This window comes from Dromiciops gliroides, chromosome 4 (genome assembly GCF_019393635.1).
Source record: "Dromiciops gliroides isolate mDroGli1 chromosome 4, mDroGli1.pri, whole genome shotgun sequence".
In the NCBI taxonomy this organism is placed as follows: Eukaryota; Metazoa; Chordata; class Mammalia; order Microbiotheria; family Microbiotheriidae; genus Dromiciops; species Dromiciops gliroides.
This window is the reverse complement of record NC_057864.1, coordinates 349,617,728-349,636,065: the sequence shown is the minus strand read 5'-3', so window position 1 is coordinate 349,636,065 and position 18,338 is coordinate 349,617,728. Positions and strand designations below refer to the sequence as shown.

At 37.6% G+C, this 18,338-nt stretch overlaps 1 protein-coding gene across 1 annotated transcript in view; it reads left to right on the top strand.

Annotated features, from left to right (window-relative positions):
* Window positions 1-18,338, top strand: part of ROS1 (ROS proto-oncogene 1, receptor tyrosine kinase) — a 140,589-nt gene that overhangs the window by 11,618 nt on the left and 110,633 nt on the right. The window contains 12 exon segments of the mRNA XM_044003473.1: window positions 2,980-3,016; window positions 3,019-3,068; window positions 3,070-3,148; window positions 8,848-8,935; window positions 9,155-9,267; window positions 9,269-9,340; window positions 15,193-15,248; window positions 15,511-15,589; window positions 15,591-15,686; window positions 15,688-15,746; window positions 15,748-16,014; window positions 17,333-17,391. Of these exon segments, the coding sequence (XP_043859408.1) occupies window positions 2,980-3,016; window positions 3,019-3,068; window positions 3,070-3,148; window positions 8,848-8,935; window positions 9,155-9,267; window positions 9,269-9,340; window positions 15,193-15,248; window positions 15,511-15,589; window positions 15,591-15,686; window positions 15,688-15,746; window positions 15,748-16,014; window positions 17,333-17,391 (1,055 nt within the window).

Here is an 18,338-nt window from a genome sequence, read left to right as displayed (position 1 = left end):
ATCCACTGCACCACCTAGCTGCCCCTGTTTGTTTGTCTGTTTGTTTTTTGCGGGGCAATGAGGGTTAAGTGACTTGCCCAGGGTCACACAGCTAGTAAGTGTCAAATGTTTGAGGTCAGATTTGAACTCAGGTCCTCCTGAATCCAGGGCTGGTGCTTTATACACTGTGCCACCTAGCTGCCCCTGGAACACAAAGTTTTAAAAATCAATGTTTTGTTTTGTTTTGTGGGGCAATGAGGGTTAAGTGACTTGCCCAAGGTCACACAGCTAGTAAGTGTCAAGTGTCTGAGGCCAGATTTGAACTCAGGAACTCCTGAATCCAGGGCCAGTGTTTTATCCACTGCGCCACCTAGCCGCCTGAAAAATCAATGTTACAATTTGTTTTTACATGTAAGGTGGGGGAAAATCCCAAATAAATAAATAAATAAAATTGAGGGGAAAAAAGAAAAAAAAAAGAAGTACTTTGCTAAGTTTTCCCTATTTCTAGATACTTAGGTTGTCTTAGTATGTACTTGAAACAAATTTATATCAAAGGCCAAATTACTAGTCAAGGCTAAATTACTATTCAAGAGTTGTTAGTACAGTAAATAAATTAGGGTACAAGGAGGACTACCTGGATTAAAGAAGAGGAGCTTGGATAGGGTGAGTGCATTTCTGGCTTCTTACATTCACCAGAGTGTTTATGTTTATGTTTATTTTTTGACAGTTAATTTTTTTTTTTGGAGCAATGAGGGTTAAGTGACTTGCCCAGCATCACACAGCTAGTAAGTGTCAAGTGTTTGAGGTCAGATTTGAACTCAGGTCCTCCTGAATCCAGGGCCGGTACTTTATACACTGCACCACCTAGCTACCTCTGACAGTTAATTTTAATTGTTTTGCTCAATTCCATGTAAACAAAAATTTAATCATTCTTTTAAAATTTTGAGTTCCATATTCTTTCCCTCCTTTCCTTCCCTCCCCCCTCCTTGAGAAAGCAAGCAATTTGATATAGATTATACATGTGCAGTTATGCAAAACATTTCCATATCAGTCATATTGCAAAAGAAAACAGACCAAAAAAAAAAGAAAAATAAAGTTTTCTTTAAAAATATGCTCCAATCTACATTCAGACTCCATATTTTCTTTCTTTTTTTTCTTTCTTCTTTTTTTTGGGGGGGGAGGGGCAATGAGGGTTAAGTGACTTGCCCAGGGTCACAAAGCTTAGTAAGTGTCAAGTGTCTGAGATCAGAAGTGAACTCAGGACCTCCTGAATCCAGGGCTGGTGCTTTATCCATTGCCCCACCTAGCTGCCCCCTCCGTCTTTTCTTTCTCTGGAGACTAATAGAATTTTCTATCATAGGTCCTTTAGAAGACATTTATGAAAAGGAAACAATATGAATATTGTTTATTTGTTTTAAGAACTAAGCTTACAGAGTTCTGTAGTTATAGAGATTGCTTATTTGGAGATGAGGGGAGGAGCTATTTAGGACTTTGGGCTATGGCTGAGCCTTTAAGGATGATGTGAGTTTCTGATGTGAACCTCAGAGATATAACTAGGAATTCTGACACCCTAGGGCAGATTCAGGTTGGGGGATGAGTTAGGTCCAATCCTGTGTGTGGAGGCTGAGGAGATAAAAGACCAATACATTTGAAGGGAGTAGCTATGGAAATGGAGGAGACTGTGAACCAGCTGCTGAACTTAAGTGAAGAGGAGAGAAAGGAACTGGAGGTTCTTAGGTGACAACAATGATCTGGACAGGAGAGAGTGGACATGAAATGAGAAGTGGTTGCTGAGAAATGGCAGTAGAGGGAGGGTCTGAAAAAGGCTGTAGGGAATGATGAGTGTGCTAACTCCTAACTGCAGCAGGGAGGAAGCTATATTTTCACCCAATTTCCAACTAGAAGCAGCAACTTCTGTAAGATGATGGCATGTGGGACAAAGCCCTGACTGCTCCACCCTAGTTATAGTTCTACTGTTTATTCTGTCTGGATTTTATATATGCTTGGTTGATTGACTCAATGTTTGAGAATGGTGGTCAATAGAATATGTGGTCTTTGTTTCCTCTGTGGGAATCTTATTATTTGTTGCTGTGCTGTTTCTTCATTGCAACACCTGTACATACAGTGTCAAGTGTCTGAGGCTGGATTTGAACTCAGGTCCTCCTGAATCCATGGTTGGCACTTTTATCCACTGTGCTACCTAGCTGCCTCCTACTGACTTTTTAAACATTCAAGTATAAGAAATGAGGAGAAAAGCAATCAGAATCACCCTTTGGAAAGAATATTGAGAAAAACTGGCCATATGGTACAGGTTAGGGGGAAAAGAGTAAGGAAAGGAAGGAGAAAGGAGGGAAAAGATTTGTATAGCTTGCTTTAAGCTTTTCAAGTGCTCATTTTAAGAATCTTTTCTGCTAAGTTTTCAGAGCTATGAGACTTTTTGAAGCTTTATCTCACATCTGCCTCAGAAACACAGACCTTGAAAATCATTACCCTCACTTTTTTAAAAATAAAGAAAAACATTTTTATTTAAAGTTTTGAGTTCCAAACTCTATCTCTCCTTCACCTCCCTCTAACTGAGGCAGTAAGCAATCAGATATAGGTTATACATGTGCAATTATGTAAAAAATTACCATATTAGTCATTTTACATAAAAAACTTGAATAAAAGAAAAAATGAAAGTGAAAAATAGCATGCTTCAGTCTGTGTTCCATCAGCATCAGGTCTTTCTTTGAAGCGAGATAATATACTCCATCATTAATCCTTTGGTATTGTCTATTTTGTACTCATTTGTACCATCACTTTCCACAGTTCCTACAACTGCTACTTTTTTTTTTTCTAGTGAGGCAATTGGGGTTAAGTGACTTGCCCAGAGTCACACAGCTAGTAAGTTTCAAGTGTCTGAGGCCAGATTTGAACTCAGGTACTCCTGACTCCAGGGCTGGTGCTCTATCCACTGAGCTACCTAGGTGCCCCAACTGCTACTCTTACTCTTACTCTTAGAAATATTCACAGTTCAAATTTGAATACTGTGGAGGTTGTGGGGGTGTGTCTTCAGAATTCTCAAGTGGACCCATTACTGGTTATAACTTGACTAGCCAGTGAAAATCAGAAAGTCAATTCAGGAAAACAGAGAAACAGTTTCCAGTTCTATTCTACTATACTAAATAACGTATAGTAGTAAGAGAATACACAGGTAAAAAGTGGTTACTATAATTGCTGATGAAAATGTTTTTAAAAGCTTAATGGGTATAGTGTTTCATTGAATTTTAATCTCTCTACCCTCTTGGGTTGAAGTTATTGTTGTTGACCTAATTTATACACTTATTAAAATCCATCTGTTTTGAAGCACACATTAGGGAATTTTCTTCTTTATTCACCTTCTCTAGTTATCAGATAAATTTTCTTGCTTTCAAAGGATCATCATATTATATGTATAGACTAATGAAGAGTCCATAAATTCACCTGCTAACGACTCTTTCCTTCAGCTTTTTATGACAAAATTAATGGCATCAATTTATGTCCATGTTGATTTTCTTAATATTTGGTTGCATTGTTTTATTTGTGTTGGGATTTCATTCCAGCACTTTCTGACATGCCTTTCCCCCATTAGAGGAGGAAGCAAAGGTCATGAAGATAGGAAAGTTCATTCTCTGACCTTTTTATCCTTGGTTAGAACCTTTCTCTAAGGAAGGCAAACAAAGATGTGATTGATGGGGCCATAGTATTAAGAAGAGGTAACTAGTTCTACATGCATTGTTCTGTTGGCCTTTGGAGGGTATTTTTCTTGCTTTTCCTATATTTATTCCTATGTTTACACTCTCTCCTGTACAGACTCTTTTCCAAATGGTGTTTTGAGTAGATTTTTCAATTGTAGCAGTAAATGAAATGGGTAAAGAACCAGAATTAGAGGTGAATGTTACTATTTCACTATTGGCAGATATTCACTAGAAATATTCTTCTTCTTCTTCTTCTTTTTTTTTTTTTTTTTGCTGAGGCAATTGGGGTTAAGTGACTTGCCCAGGATCACACAGCTAGTAAGTGTTAAGTGTCTGAGGTCGGATTTGAACTCAGGTACTCCTGAATCCAGGGCCAGTGCTCTATCTACTGCGCCATCTAGCTTCCCCCTAGAAATATTCTTTGTCTTAGAATCACAAGGCCTCAGAAATGGAAGGGACCTCAGAGGTCATATAGACCAACCCATTCCTGAACAAGAGTTTCCCTTTCAACCTACCCATTGTAGGTGTGCACAACTTAGAGGAGACTTCCTTTTGGCTCTTCCCCTTCCCCTCATGGCAAGGGCCAGTGGGAATGCCATCCCAGGGTGTGAAACACATAGGACTGTGCTCAGGGGTACCTAAGACACCCCAAATGTTGTCACCATTTAGTGGGAGGGAAAGGAGGAACTCAGTCTTTCAGGCAGCCCACTCCACTTTTGTGTAACCCTAATCATTAGGGACTTTTTTTTTCTGACATCAAGGTCAAATTGCCCTCTTCCCAATTTCTGTTCATTGTTCCTAATTTCTGTCCTCTGGGTCAAGCAGAATGAATTCGGTCTTATTTCCATGACAGCCCTTCAAACAATTTAATACAGCTAAGTCTTCTTTTCACTAGGCTGGATATCCTTCAGTCAATTGCTACATGACTCAAACTAGAGACCTTTCACCAGTCTGTTAACTCTCTAGATGTTACCTAGCAAAGACAGAACCCAAAAATACATTGAATGATATCTTGGACCTGGATTCAGTATTCAAGAGGCTCTGGCTCCTTTGCTTAGTTCACATGATGCACTGAGCCATGTGCTAAATGAAAAGACCATTTGGAAATTTACAAACCCCTAGTGGAAAAATCACAAGTAGGTCTGAGTGACTGAAAAATAAGATCGAGCTGTTGGATTAGGATTGTTTCTCTGTTTGAGCTTGAATCATTACCTCATAGGATATAGAACTGGAAGGGATTTTAGAACTAATCTGGGCCAACACCTTTATTTTACAGATGACAAAACTGAGTCTTGGAAAGGTAACAGATTTGCCCAAGGTCATACAGGTAGTAATTAGTAGGGTCAGGACTCAAATCCACATCCTCTGACTCCAAAGCCAAACATCTTCCCAACCACCTCTGCTCTCAAGAAGATTATGACTAATAGACAGAATATGTATTTTAAAAGATAAATAACCATGCTAAGTATATGCTAAGTGCTAAATGGAATGGGTGATATAAGAAGAAAGGGTTTCCTGGGGAAATAGATTTTCTTTCTTTTTTTAAAAAAATTATTTTATTTATAGTTTTCAGTTCCGATCTCCTTCCCTCCCTGCCCTACCCCCTCCTCATGGTGGCAAACAATCTGATATGGGTTATACATGTATGATCATGCAAAATATCACCATATTTGTTACTTTTTATAAGAAAATTAAATCATAAAAAATGTAATAATGTGAAAAAAACCCATGCTTCAGTCTGTTCCATCAATATCAGTTTTTTCTTTGGAGGTGGATAGTATGTTTCATCAATAGTCCTTTGGGATTGCCTTGGATCATTGTATTGTTGAGAATAATCAAGACATTCACAGTTCTTCATCAAACAATATTGCTGTCTCTGTGTACAGTGTTCTCTTGGTTCTGCTCATTTCCTAATACATCATTTCATACATGTCTTTCCAAGATTTTCTAAAATCATCCTGCTTGTCATTTCTTATTGCACAATAATATTCCATCATATACCACAATTTGTTTAGCCATTCCCCAGTTGAAATAGATTTTCCTCCCTGGAGGTCAGTAAATTAGTCAGGCAGTCAATAAGCATTTCTTAAGTGTCTACTATATTGCAAACATCAATATCCTTATGCCACTAGGGGTTTGGAGGAAGGCTCAATCAAAACAGTCTTTTTACATAGCTGGTTATATCAAAGTCCTAGACTAAGATTACAGAAGAGAGAGGAAATCCTATGTTTCTATTGAACAAGGATAGATGCTTCCTCAACATTTCCACACCTGGAGAGTATAAGTCATAACCTGTTTTTCTCCACCTCCTTGCTTTTCTATTATGTGTGACTATTCAATAAATGGTTTCTCTCTTCCCCCCTCTAACCTCTTTTAAACTTGGACCTCTTTTTTTCTCCTTTATAGTAGTCCTCTTCTCCACTTTGTTTCTAAGGCACATTCAGACTAATAAGTTGGCTTTTTATATATTGTGAGGATTAAAAATTTGAGAGATAATTTTTGGGTAATTTGATCATTTTATTAATAAAGTCAGCAGGCTATTAATAAAAGGATGGTCATTGACCATCTTTCTCAGACCAAAGACCAAAATGGTGGTGGGCTCACATTTTATATACTCTTCTGTGGTAGAAAGTTTTAACAGTCGGTTAGATAATGGAGAGACGCCAGGTTTTTTTTAGGACCACCCTTTTGGGGAGGAGACCAACAGCATGAGCTACGCACACCAGTCCGCCTGCGACGCACGCCAGATTGCCTTCTGAGCACTCGACTTCCGGGGTGTGAGCTTAAAAGGCAAGGAGAGAACGGAAGTGGGGCCTTTTTTTCCTGCTCCACTGGTCTCCTGGCTGAACTGCACAGATAGACGCTGACTGGAGTTTGACTTGGCCCGGCTCTCGGTTAACAGAACGGGCTTGACTCGGTCTCTCTCCCCAAAGGTGGCCTTGGGTTTTGGTGAGTTTTATACGGAATATAGACTAAGCTTAGACTTAACACTACTTGTTTTGTATTTCTATTTTCCTATCCTTCTAATCAACATCACCTTGTGACTACCATACAATAAAAGCTCTAACTAGAAAACCAGAAGCTTCTTCCATTTACTAGTCTGGGAGATAAATTAAGGGAAAGGTTAAGTAGGGGAGATTTATGATCTAATATCCAATTTTAATCTCACACTTCCAAAGAGTAGTTGGTTTATCAAACAGCAGCCAAATCTAATTGGTTGATATTATTGGAGGTGGGTTATATTAATATATTAAAATGAGGTCTTGGGATGTGTAATTTAGGTCACTCAAATCTTCATCAAAGAGACATCATAGAAAGAATGTAGACCTCACTCAAGCTGATCAGAGCATGACAGTTTTTACCTGGATGTGGTTTGGTGCAATGGAGTAAGTCTAAATCTCATTAGTAGGGAAGGTAAAGGTTAATGCAAATGTTAGTAAGAAAGGTGGGGGAAGCTCTGAATCTCCTCTAGATATTGGCCACAATAATTTCTCATGATATCCTCTATTGTCTCAGCTTCCTTGCACTCATCCCAATGGCTTTAATGTCTTCTGTATGATACCCCATACAAACACACAACATGAATAGATGGGTTGAGCTGGAAGGGACCTTTGAGACTATGTAGGCCAATACTTTCATTTTACAGATGGAGAAACTGAGATCCAGAGGTGTTTTGAAACTTGGCCAAGGTCACATAGGTAGTATGTGACAGACAAGGGATTGTAGCCTGGGTCTTCTCACTCCAGATCCAATCCTCTTGTCACCAGTAGCTCTCCTAAGAGGTACTTTTGGGAAACTTGTAGGGAAAAAGGGGGGTGGGGGGTCAGAGAAGTAACACATCCAAATTCATGATATGGTTTATATTGTTTTTCTGACTTCTTCCTCACCAATTTGAAAATACTTGTGAGAGTTAAACACTTACTAAGTGTTAAATATTAGCCTTCTAGTTTGGTACTGTTACTAGTTTCTATGCAAAGGTCTAGTGATGCCAGAAGTACTGCCAAAGGACTGAGCTCAACATAGAGATATTGGTGTTGGCAATGTTGTTGTTATCACTGTGTAGCATTTCTTAGGTTTCCAAAATGTGCTGGTGTCATGTCTCCTTTCCTTCTCCACCCATTCTGAATCATGGAAAAATAAGGCCTACACCCTGGGTTACTAGGTATATGATCCAAAGTCTTCTATTTTAGTCACATCCTCTCCCTTCTGCACTTAACACAGTGTCTTGCAACATAGTAAGCGCTTGATAAATGTTTACTGACTTAATTTACCTGGTACATCAATGGAACAGCTCCATGACACAGTAGATAAAGTGTAAGACTTGGAGTCAGGAATATGTAAGTCTGAGTACCATCTCAGACACTAAACTAGCTGGGTGACCTTGGGCATGTCACTAAACCTCTGTGTACTTCAGTTTCCTCATCTGTAAAAAGGGGATAATAGTAGTACATTCCTCCCAGGTGTGATGTTTAAAATCTAAATGTGTGGTTGCCTTAAATTAGAAGGTTTGGCACCAGAATTTGGGCATTAAGCATTTATTGAAGCATACCAGGTATTCATGTGGAGTTCAGAAAGTTAAGAAAAGGCCTATCTAGCCTAGAGTTCCAGCCTGGTCAGGTTCTTCCTCAAGTCCTCTGCCATGAGCCTACTTCAACCATGAACTCCCCAGCAAACTGAGCGTGGAAGCTTTTTATAGGTCCAAAGCATTAGCATCATCCAAATCCTTTGGTTCACTGGACTTTAAGGTTGTCTCTAGTTGAGTTCAAAGTCTTTAACTTCTGAGAACAATACCTCTTTAAGGGCTATCCAGGTGTGGTTACAATCTAATTAAGTTGAAGTAGGCTAATCAGTAGTCAATCACTCTCACTTAATTCAATCAGTTTAAATTAATCTCCAAGTGAGCCTTTGAGTATCTGCCAAATCCCATTATTTTCTCACACAGGGGGATTGTAAGGATCAATTGAGTTAACATATCTAAAGCACTTTGCAAAACTTAAGGCACTATATAAATGATAACATTATCATGATAACATATGCCACACATAGTGAATATTTCTGGACACAGGAGCTATCCATCCATCTATTTACTTAAATGTCTCTTTTTTTGGTTCCCATTAGTCAAGAATTAACAAAATAGCTTTTTTCTGTCTAGAAAAAATCTTTAAGAAAGATATCTCTTAAATATTTAGTAGATGAAACATACTGTCTTCTGGCAGATGCTATATAACACAATATCACAGGTCAGGGTTATAGAGAAAGGGGTTTCCTCAATGTGAAGGAACATAAGATACACTAGATTTCTATTCTATTATCTTTACTGAAAAGCAAAGAGATACTACTTTTTGTTATTATGAATAACTAACATTAATAGTTAATAGCAATAATTACTAATTGACTTGTAAAGTCTCTCATTAAATAAGATACTTGATGTTATAGTTCTATTGCTTCTTTAAAAAAAGAAAGATTGGTTAATATCTAGCAGCAGGTTGTTTATTTATCTGAAAGAAATCTCATTTGGGCAAAAGAGTCTGCCAACATGTCAGATGTGTCTGACCTGAATATTTTTTTAGAGTGCCTAAGGATGAATTACTTCCATCTCAGTAGCTTAGCTCTATCAAAGGAGGTATTCTATCATGAATAAAAGGGTTAGTTCCCTCCCTTCTCAAAATTACTTCAATTTTACTTGTATATATCTTGATTAATCTGTGTACATGTAATTTCTCTACAATAGAATATGTTTATTGAGGGCAGGGCCCATCTCATTTTTGTTTTTTTGTTTTTTCCTGTAGAACTTTTTTTTTGGGGGGGGTGAGGCAATTGAGGTTAAGTGACTTGCCCAGGGTCACACAGCTAGTAAGTGTCAAGGGTCTGAGGCCAGATTTGAACTCAGGTCCTCCTGAATCCAGGGCCAGTGCTCTATCCACTGCACCATTTCCTATAGACTTTTAACAAATACTTATTGAATAAATGAATGAATGACTAAATCAAAAGTAAGAAATTACTGGCATTAATATATGTACTTGATCCAGCCATATACTCATCCATGAATATACCAAAACTCCAGAATCAGAGATATAATAATAATGACAACAACAACAACAATAAAAATGCTAGCATGTATATGGTGTGTCAAGATTTACTGAGTTTTAGAAGTATTGTCTCTCGGGGGGCAGCTAGGTGGTGCAATGGATAAAGCACTGGTCCTGGATTCAGGAGGACCTGAGTTCAAATGCAGCCTCAGACACTTGACACTTACTAGCTGTGTGACCCTGGGCAAGTCACTTAACCCTCATTGCCCCGCAAAACAAACAAACACAAAAAGAAGTATTGTCTCTCACTTTATTCTGACAACAATACTGGGACATGGGTGTTATTATTATCCCCATTTTACAGATGAAGAAACTGAGGCAGGAAGAAGTTACATGTCTTGCCCATGGTTATAGAGCTGTTAAGTGTCCAAGGTTTCAATTTGAACTCAGTTCTTCCTGACTCCAAGTACAGCCCTCTATCCATTGTGCAACTTATGGACCCCTGTTATAGACAGTCGCTTCTCATAGCATTCTAGATAGCTGAGTATATTTTGTATAAGATGAATCCACATTGATTAAAATCTAGTCCAGGATTGAGAAATCTTACATTGTTTGCCAGAGCATCTACACCATCGTTATATAAGGCTTTCCATCTTGAGTCAAATCCAATGACTGCCATTTAAAACAGCCAAGAATCCTCTCAGTCATCTGCTGAGAATGTAGTGTTACTGAAATATCTGAACAGGCACTGACAAAGTGTTAAAGACTCTTTTGATTGGAATGTCCAGGCCTAGAAGAATGAGTACGACCACTAACAGTAAAGTTGGAAGTGTATAAGTTTTGAGGTATCCTAATAGTTTACATTTAGATTTTCTTAGTCCTCCTTGTTGTTCCATAAACAAGTTACTCCATCTCTTAGCTTGGGGCACATTATATAGCTATCCTTCATGTTTCAAATGCTCTCCCAGGGGGCAGCTAGGTGGTGCAGTGGATAAAGCACCGGCCTTGGATTCAGGAGGACCTGAGTTCAAATCTGGCCTCAGACACTTGACACTTACTAGCTGTGTGACCCTGGGCAAGCCACTTAACCCTCATTGCCCCACAAAAAATAGTCCCAATTAAAATTCTACCTTTTACAGGAAGCCTTCCCTAATCCCTTTTATTTCTTGTGCCCTCCCTCTGTTATTTTCTATTTATCCTTATTATAGTTTATAAATTCATGTTTGCTTGTCTCTCCCAATAGTTTATTTATTTACTTTTTTTTTGTGGGGCAATGAGGGTTAAGTGACTTGCCTGGGGTCACACAGCTAGTAAGTGCCAAGTGTCTGAGGCCGGATTTGAACTCAGGTCCTCCTGAATCCAGGGCCAGTGCTTTATCCACTGTGCCACCTAGCTGCCCCTCTCCCAATAGTTTATAAACTCCTTGAGGGTAGGCATTGTCTTTTGCTTTTCTTTGTATGCTCAGTGCTTAGCAGAGTACCTAGCATATTGTAGGGACTTAATAAATGCTTATCAACTGACTGACAGTAATGTAGAAGGTACAAGTATTATTGCACTCATTTTACAGATGAGGAAACTGAAGGTCAGGGAAATTAAGTGTCTGCCAAAGTTCACACAGGTAGCAAATATTGGAGTCAAGATTGGAGCACAGGTCTCCTGTCTCTAAAATCAATCCTCTTTTCACTATACTATTCTGCACCTTAAGTATTGAAATAATCTCAATGGTTTTATCAATTAATAAAGAATTTCAGTCCCTGATTGGTAGAATCCCTGACGCAGAAAGGTTATATTCTCAATGACTAAAAGTACTCACCTTTTCTTTTATGTATTTTGTGGAGAGTCTAGCACTGACTTGTTTGTTAATTTATCTTTATAATAGCACCAGAGTTCTATCCTGCTCCCAAACTTCATGATGGTAGAGACTTGGCCCATATTCTAGTAGTGGATAGGGAACATTGGACTTGGAGTCAGGAGGACTAGGTCTCAAATTCTCCTTCCTATATTTACTCTTTGAGTTGCCCCAGCCAAGACATTTAATCTCTTTATTCTCAGTCTCCTCATTTGTAATATGAGGGGGTTGGACTCAGGAACCTCTAAGATCCCTTCCAACTCTAAATCTACGACCTCATGATTTTATGATCTAAAATGGAAAAGCTTCCATTCCTGACCTAGTGATAAATTGGGTCTTGTCTGATGGCCAACCTGCCTATTTTCTGAAAGGCTTATACTAAAAGACTAACCACCAAAGTGAGGGTTATTATTATTATTATTATTGTTTTTACTGTAGTTCCTTATGAAAACCATTTGCTAATGTAAACTGCAATCTGTAATAGTTGAGGGATTATCTGTACAAATGAAATCACAGATCCTTCACATAATGAAGTATTAGAAGGAAGAGCTCAGAAAATATTGATTGATCTTTAACAAATTGATAGAGTAATAATCATGTAACTGTTCTGCTTCTCTAGGTATGTGTCTGTAAGTAAATTACCACTAAGCATGTCACTCTTCTATCTATTGCTTCACCTAAGAAAATTGTAACTGATCCTTATAATGCTTGGTACTTTTATTGACTATTTGACTTTTCTTTTTTTTACCTTGGACAGATTATTTGGGGAATCTTATTTACTGTAATTTCTATATCTTATTTAACTTGAACATAATGAGAACCTAACAGTGCTATTTCCATGGTAGAGGACCAAGATGAAGTCTCTCCTTCCCCTCTCTCCTTCACCCCCATATAAGGTTGTGGGATGCTTATTATATTTCAGTCCTGAATATTTTCCTTCTCTATTCCTTATTCCTAGTAAGCTAGAAGGGTCTTAAGCAATTTTGGGAATGCGAGATTTGGGGAAGTAAAAATAAGGACAATTTTAGAGGGGATGACAATTTCATTTTTAATTCAACTTTCTTTTTCTAAGGTGAACATTTGAAATTAAAAAGTTTTAATCTATTCCCTCCTCTCATTACTAAAATCATGTAAAGCAAAACCTCATTAGACTCCCTAACTGAGAAAATGTCAGACTGAATGAGTTAAATGTCTGAACTATAGAATATTTGTAAAGCTATTTGCTTTGAAGTGCATAAAATCAAAGTAGGATAACCACATCCATTCATTTACATGGGCATTACTACTACTGAGTAAAAGGTCCTTGGCCCAATTGTTTCCATGATAAGTTAAAATGGCTTAGCAAATTAGCATATACATTTTTTATATGGTTGGCTAGAAAATACTGCAGCTGCTTTCACAATATAACCCACAATGAAAATCAGCCTTCAGAGGGACAGTTAGGTGGCTCAGTGGATAGAGCACTGGTCCTGGAGTCAGGAGGACTTGAGTTCAAATTTGACCTCAGACACTTGACATTTACTAGCTGTGTGGCCCTGGGCAAGTCACATAGCCCTGATTGCCTCACCAAAAAAAAAAAAAAGGAAGAAGAAGAAGAAGAAGAAGAAGAAGAAGAAGAAGAAGAAGAAGAAGAAGAAGAAGAAGAAGAAGAAGAAGAAAACCAGCCTTCAAAAAAGGCTACTTAATGTAGTGGAAATATCCATAGGGTTGGAGATAGAAGACCTGAGTAAATATATGGTAGCCTTTTATGAAGCAATGTGATTGATTTTCACTGTGGCTTATGGAAGCAGTGGCAGTATTTTCTAGCCAACTATACAATATTATCAATATATTTAAATCCATATCTATACCTACATCTATCTCTGTATCTACCTCTATATTTATATCTGTATCTATATTCAAATCTATATCTACTTCTATATCAATCTCTGTATTTATATCTATATCTACCTCTATATCCATATTTATATCAACATCTATATTTGTACCGATATGTATATCCATATCTAGGCCTACATTTAAATATATATCTGTATCTATAACCATCTCTATATCTACCTCTATATCTATGTCTACTTCTATATCTATACCTACATTTACTTCTATATTCATATCTGTATCTAGATCTACTTTTATCTAGATCTACCTCTATAGCTATACCTATATCTACTAGACTAATTGTCAACCATTTTAACTTAGCATGGAAACAGTTTGCCCAAGGACCTTTTTACATTTTTGTTTTTGTTTTTGTTGTGTGTGGGTTTTTTTTTTGGTGGGGCAATGAGGGTTAAGTGACTTGCCCAGGGTCACACAGCTAATAAGTGTCAAGTGTCTGAAGTCAGATTTGAACTCAGGTCCTCCTGAATCCAGGGCCAGTGCTTTACCCACTGTACCACCTAGCTACCCCCACCTTTTTACATTTTCAAGCAAATCTTTTCACTTTTTAGTCTCAGTTTCTTAAGCAGTAGAATGGGGATAAGAGTGACTGCCCTACTACCTAACTCAGAGGGTCACAGGATTATAGCTTTAGAAGAGTAAGGGATCTCAGAGGCCAACAGGGCCAGGCCTTACATTTTACAGATAAGGAAACTAAGTCCTAGGGTTGCCCAAGGTTGCCCAGGGAGTAAGCTTCAGACTCTAGAACCATAAGAGAAATTGTCTGTATGAAAACATTGTATGGCATGCAAGTGGTTAACCACACTTCAGAAATGGTGCTTCAAAAAGGGTTCATGTTATTTAAAAACTATTTTCTGTCCTAAGTATTTTGAATACTGACCCCTTCCTCCTAAAAATCCTCAAACTATTAATTTTTCACTTTAAAAGAGGAAAATATTTGTTCAGCATAAAGATTATTAAATTCAGAATAATAATAGTTAATGGCATAATAAAAATATATAATAATAACATGATAATAGCTAACATCTTTTGAACTCTTTATGGCTTGCAAAGTACTTTACAGATATTATCTCATTTGAGCCTCATTAACAAACCTGGGAAGTGGGAGCTATTATCCTTATTTTATAGTTGAGAAAACAGAGATAGAGGCTAATTGACTTGTCCGCAGTCACAGGTAAGTGCCTGAGGCAGAATTTGAACTAAGGGCTTTCCTACTAGCTCTAACACCTTATCCACTGCCACTAATCCAGCTTAGTTGCGGATCCATCATTCAAATTCAAAACAAGTGGATTCTGACTTAACTCCCGAAGCCCCCAACTATATGTACTAATTAGACTGTATTTTGTAGCATTGGCTTGGTTAGTGAAATGTTTTCTGTTGGTTTTTTTCTCTATTAATAAAGGAGGACAGGTGATTACTTGGGAAACATTATTGCCTTGTAGTTTAATTATAAAATTTAGTGAAGGACTTCATTTAACCCACTGACTTGATGTATGATGCTAGACCATTTATTTGCTCTCTTTGGGGTTTTCTTCTTGGGAGCAGAATGACTACAGTACCTCCTAGCTAAGTTGTGATTATTTTTGAAAAAGAAAAAAGAAAAAAATATATGATTATTAACCTGAGAAATAAGGAATTTAGGCTTTTAATTTTAAAGTAAAATAAATGAAAAATGGAGGTGATTTTTGTAGTTTGTAAAGGTTGATTTTTCTTTTTGTTTCAGGATTTTGTTTTTTCTATGTTTTTACCATTTGCCTTCCTGGGGCTGTGGATAGGGAGGTAGTGATATTCAGGGTGAATTAGGCTTAAGAAATAATATAAACTGGGAGAAACACAGACCATATTCTTTGGGCTTAACTCTTTGGTCTTTAAGTTGTGAAATCTTATCAATTGCTCAATAACACTTGAATTCAGTTTTTGGAGTTGGATGAGTGTCCTATTCTGAAATGTCCATCAATATGACAAAATGAAGCATTTAACAGAAGTTATTGATTAATTTCTGTAGACTAAACACCTTAGACAGCATCACTTCATCCTTCAGGTATATCTTTCATCTCCTGAGCAATAACATTTATAGAACAAATCTCCCTAGGTCCCCTGTTCAGGACCCTAAAGCATTATAGATTGGGAAAAGCCCCAAACTTAAAGGACTTTGTGGTCAGTTCCCAGTCCAAGTTAGTCATTTGCTCCAAACACACCACAGAGGCTTTTATGTCAAAGGATTCTGGATGGCTCAGCTTTCTACTGCCTGGTACCTCAGGTTTCCTTTGCTGATGTGGAGTTTAGATTGAGAAAACAGGGAATTCATTGTCACAGATGGTAGGACAGTTTTCTAAAAAGACTTTCAGACTTTCAATGAGTTCATTGTAAAATATGACTTGAATCACATGAAGGAATTTAGATTTGGCATCTTGGTCTTTCACAATCCATCCACCCAGCTTTATCCCTTGCCAGGTTCTCCCCAGCAACTCACAGTGCTATTTGGTGGTTCATACCAAGCTATTGTTCACTGGAAGCCATCAGGACCTACTAAAGGGACTAAGCAGTTCAATCTGGCTTCTTTGGAGGGGGAATAGAACCTTATCTATAGGGTTATGCCATTACTCTGGAAAAGAAATTACTGATATTGACTCCTGGTAAAGGAAGTTCTGATCCATTTTCAGGTTCTTGTACAACATAGTCAGACATCAAGTTAAAATACTTTATTTAAACTAAAATAATTAAATTATAAATAGCAATAAAAATAAAATAAAGATGAAAATCTTATATAAAATCCTTAACATTTAACAAAGTAAAAACAAATGAATTAGCAAGATCTTTAAGGTCTGTCCCTTCCCTTCTTTTTCCCCTTTCCCTTCCCCTCAAAAGAGAACTTCCCTCCCTCCAACCTTCACTAAAAGTTCCATTTATGTCTCACTACTGTGCTTTCACTGTGATATGGAAGCAGTTTGGGACTCTCAAAACTATGCTAGCACAGCATATGCTCTGATCTGTCCTACAAAGCTGAAAAGATTTTGAGTGTGGGCCCTGTACTGTTGTCTAAGGGCCAGTCTAGATGAATTAAGAGAGGCACTGATTACCAGATTGGCTTCAGGGTGATGAATTTAGTTACAACAGATCTATAAGGCTGTCAACTGAGTTACAGAGAGAGTAATCTGCACTGATGGAGGGATTTACCTACACTGACAAAATCACAGATACTGGAAGTATGGAGAGAAAAAGAAACCCAAACCATTCTCATGGGCTCATGGGGAGAATCTTATTCAGGTGTTAGAATTCTTCTACTCACCAATTCCTTATGTGACCTGGCATATACTAATTAAATTATGTTGCTTTCTATATCTTTAGCTAGAAAGTGGGGACAATTTTAGTTGTTCCTTACATATTACAGGATGGCTGGAAACAAGATGATGTTCTTTAAGAGCTGACTTACTAAATGACATTTTTGAGGAGGAAATTCAAATAAATGAATGAATATATACATACACACAACAGCACATGAATATAATGCATAATAATATATCATTTTCCTTTCATATCATTTCCTCCTGCTTTGGACTTTCAAGCAGCAGAAGTATAGAAATGGGGGCAGCTAGATGGCGAAGTGGATAGAGCACCAGCCCTGGAGTCAGGAGTACCTGAGTTCAAATCCAGCCTCAGACACTTAACACTTACTAGCTGTGTGACCCTGGGCAAGTCACTTAACCCCAATTGCCTCACTAAAAAAAAAAATTTAAAAAAAATGTATAGAAATGGTGAAAGGTGTGATAAGAGAAGTTCAAGAGGTGTTTATTTAAGTTCTCTTTGCTAAAAGAAATGAAAGAATCACCAGTCAGTGATTATATGACTTTAGCTATTCACAGGAACCTAAAGAAATTCTATTGTGGAGAGTCAAAAGTGACCGATTATGCAAATGGCCATAGTGCTTCCACAGGATCAATAGCACCACATATCTTACCCTCCTTCTTTTCTTCCATCTTTGTTAGTAGATAGATCTCTGGGAAAAATGGGTAGGGGGTACTTCATGTTTATATACACACATACACACACACACACGCACAAATATATACATACACATGCAAGCTTATATATATATGGACACCTACACACATGTATAAATATACTTATACATGCATACACATATATACAATGTGAATATATAAAATGTATAATATGTATTATTTAGCCAAAAGATATTTTCTAAAATGTACATTCACATATAAATATACTTAAGTATGTTTAATTGTAAGTATATTCCATATAGCAAGTATATTGTTGTTATTGTGTATTTTTTTCCAGTCATATTTGACTCTTTGTGACTCCATTTGGGGTTTTCTTGACAAGGATACTGGAGTGGTTTGCCATTTCCAACTCATTTTATAGATAATGAAAAGGAGGCACACAGCATTAAGTGACTCGTCCAAGGTCACATAGCTAGGAAGTATTTGAGGCCAGATTTGAACTCAGGGAGTTGGGTCTTCCTGGCTCCAGGACCAGCACTCTATCCACTGTATCACCTAACTGCCTTACTTAACTTTAGGTATATTTCTTTTTGGGGGGGGGTGGGATGTGGAGGAACGGTAGGAAATTCCTGTTGTGGAGATGTGAGAATTCCTTTTACCAATGTAGACTGTTAACTCTTTTGTGCTTTATAATCTTGGAGAGTTCCTGGGTCCCTGAGAATTGAATTGAATTGCCTACCTTGCACAGTTAGTATGTTGAAGAGGCGGGATTTAAACACAGATCTTCCTAACTTCAAGGCAAGTCCTTTATTCACTTCATTCATTCATTCATTCATTCATTCATTCATTCATTCGTTCATTCATTCATTCTCTCCTTTCCTCTCCTATTCTCTGTCCCCTCACTCTT